Source organism: Pterocles gutturalis, unplaced genomic scaffold, assembly GCF_000699245.1.
Source record: "Pterocles gutturalis isolate BGI_N339 unplaced genomic scaffold, ASM69924v1 scaffold23403, whole genome shotgun sequence".
In the NCBI taxonomy this organism is placed as follows: domain Eukaryota; kingdom Metazoa; phylum Chordata; class Aves; order Pterocliformes; family Pteroclidae; genus Pterocles; species Pterocles gutturalis.
The window spans coordinates 81,790-83,463 of NW_010123696.1; the positions used below are offsets into that span (position 1 = coordinate 81,790).

Genomic DNA, 1,674 nt, shown 5'->3' on the forward strand with positions numbered 1-1,674 from the left:
CTCAGGCTGTCATAAGCTGATCATTAGTCTACAGTTTAACTAAGCTTATTTCTTAGCTTTCTGAAATGTACAGAAGAGAATCTCTTGCAGAAAGCTGTGCGGCTCTAACTTTGTAGGGGAGGTCTTAGTACAAAATTTCTAAGCTTTGTTTAATGAACTTGGGATGTGTCCACAAGTTTTGACTGATGTGTATAAGGAAAATATATTTACAAGTGCTCAATAGCTACAAAAATGTGTGATAGAATTATTTGTCTCAAGCTATGAAAAGCCAAAGAGGTTAAAATGTGCTCTACTGTTTTAAAGTGCCCGAATCCTTTTGTTTTGAAGTGAGGTGTTGCCAGATAGGTGTTGCATACAAGAACAGTAACTGCATTATCCAATTCATACAATATAATTAAAGAACTTGGCCCTGCAGTACAAAATTGCAGTGTTGAGACCAATAAATTTTGACAGTTTGCTACAGCTGGAATCTGGGTCTTCTCATACAGTAATTTATCTAAGTTATTAAATTTCATCAAAAGTTTAATGCCGGATGTAATCACTTTAACCTTAAATTATTTCCTTTAACGAAAATGAAGATTGATTTTTTTATTTCTTAATAACTTGGGTCTGTAGTTCTCAGCAGTTATAGGAGTTTTGCAGTTCTCGGCATTTACAGCTAAGAACTCTGATTTCATATATACATTCTGAACAATAACAATAGAGCTTTATAGAAAATACGGCCAAGAAGACATTACACTGGCCATTGTATACCATATTAAATTATCTATTGCAAACCTTCTCTAAGGTATCCTGCCAGCAACCATAATGAGTTTTCCCTCTGCTTATGTGAAATTTGAGCCTCAGTAACCACACTCATAGAAAAGCAATTAGATCAGTGTAGTCTCCTTTCTTTCGTAATTCAGGCCAGATACTTTCCTCCAGAGATTTCCTATATTGAACGAAACACATAGCATCTAAGTAAAAGATGTTTCTACAAAACATGCAATCTAGCATTAACACCCTTTCGCATCTTGTTCCAGTGCAACATGACCAACACTGGAGGAAAAACCTCTAAGCAAGCCCAGTCAATAGGGGGTCTGACCCTATCCTACCTGTGCTACTGTGCACAATTCGTGGGATGACTCAAAAATCCCAATTTTATGGAACTGGGAGAAATCTGCAATAAATTTGGCCTTAAAAGCTAATGGAACAGAGAAAATAAGTTTTTACGTGCTCACCTTAAGAAAATCATGAACATCTTCCTTATGAAAAGTTTTACTGAGGAGACTCCCTTGTTCAGCTTTCTGTCTGTGTTTGAACTCTTCTCTCTTCTTTGTACGGCACTCCAGTTGTTTCAAGATCAGGTCCTTACTTTGCTGTATACATTCTGGAACATAAACCACTGATTATTAGATACCACAACTCCACAGGGAGAAAGTAGCATTTGCTACTGTCACACAACATAAGCTCACAGAAATCTGCTAGCAACTGAAATACGCAAGTAATTACCATGCAGGATTTCAAATTTAATTCTTACCCTGATGGTCTTTTTAGACATGAATGTTTGGGTTGTTACATGGCACTTAAATGTATCAGGTTGCTGGCTCACTACCATCCTGCACCCTCCCCTTCACCAGTGCCACTGCTTACGCAAAGGCAGTGTGTTAGTTCAAGAACCATTCCCAGCTGCAG

General features: G+C 37.6%; 1 protein-coding gene across 1 annotated transcript in view; it reads right to left on the bottom strand.

The window, feature by feature from the left end:
• Positions 1–1,369, bottom strand: part of LOC104465100 (ellis-van Creveld syndrome protein-like) — a gene marked incomplete at its 5' end in the record, with an annotated part of 31,657 nt that extends 30,288 nt beyond the window's left edge. Inside the window, one exon of the mRNA XM_010078015.1 lies at positions 1,221–1,369. Coding sequence (XP_010076317.1) covers positions 1,221–1,369 — 149 coding nt within the window. The remainder of the gene's footprint in view (positions 1–1,220) is intronic.
• Between the last annotated feature and the right edge of the window lie 305 nt (positions 1,370–1,674).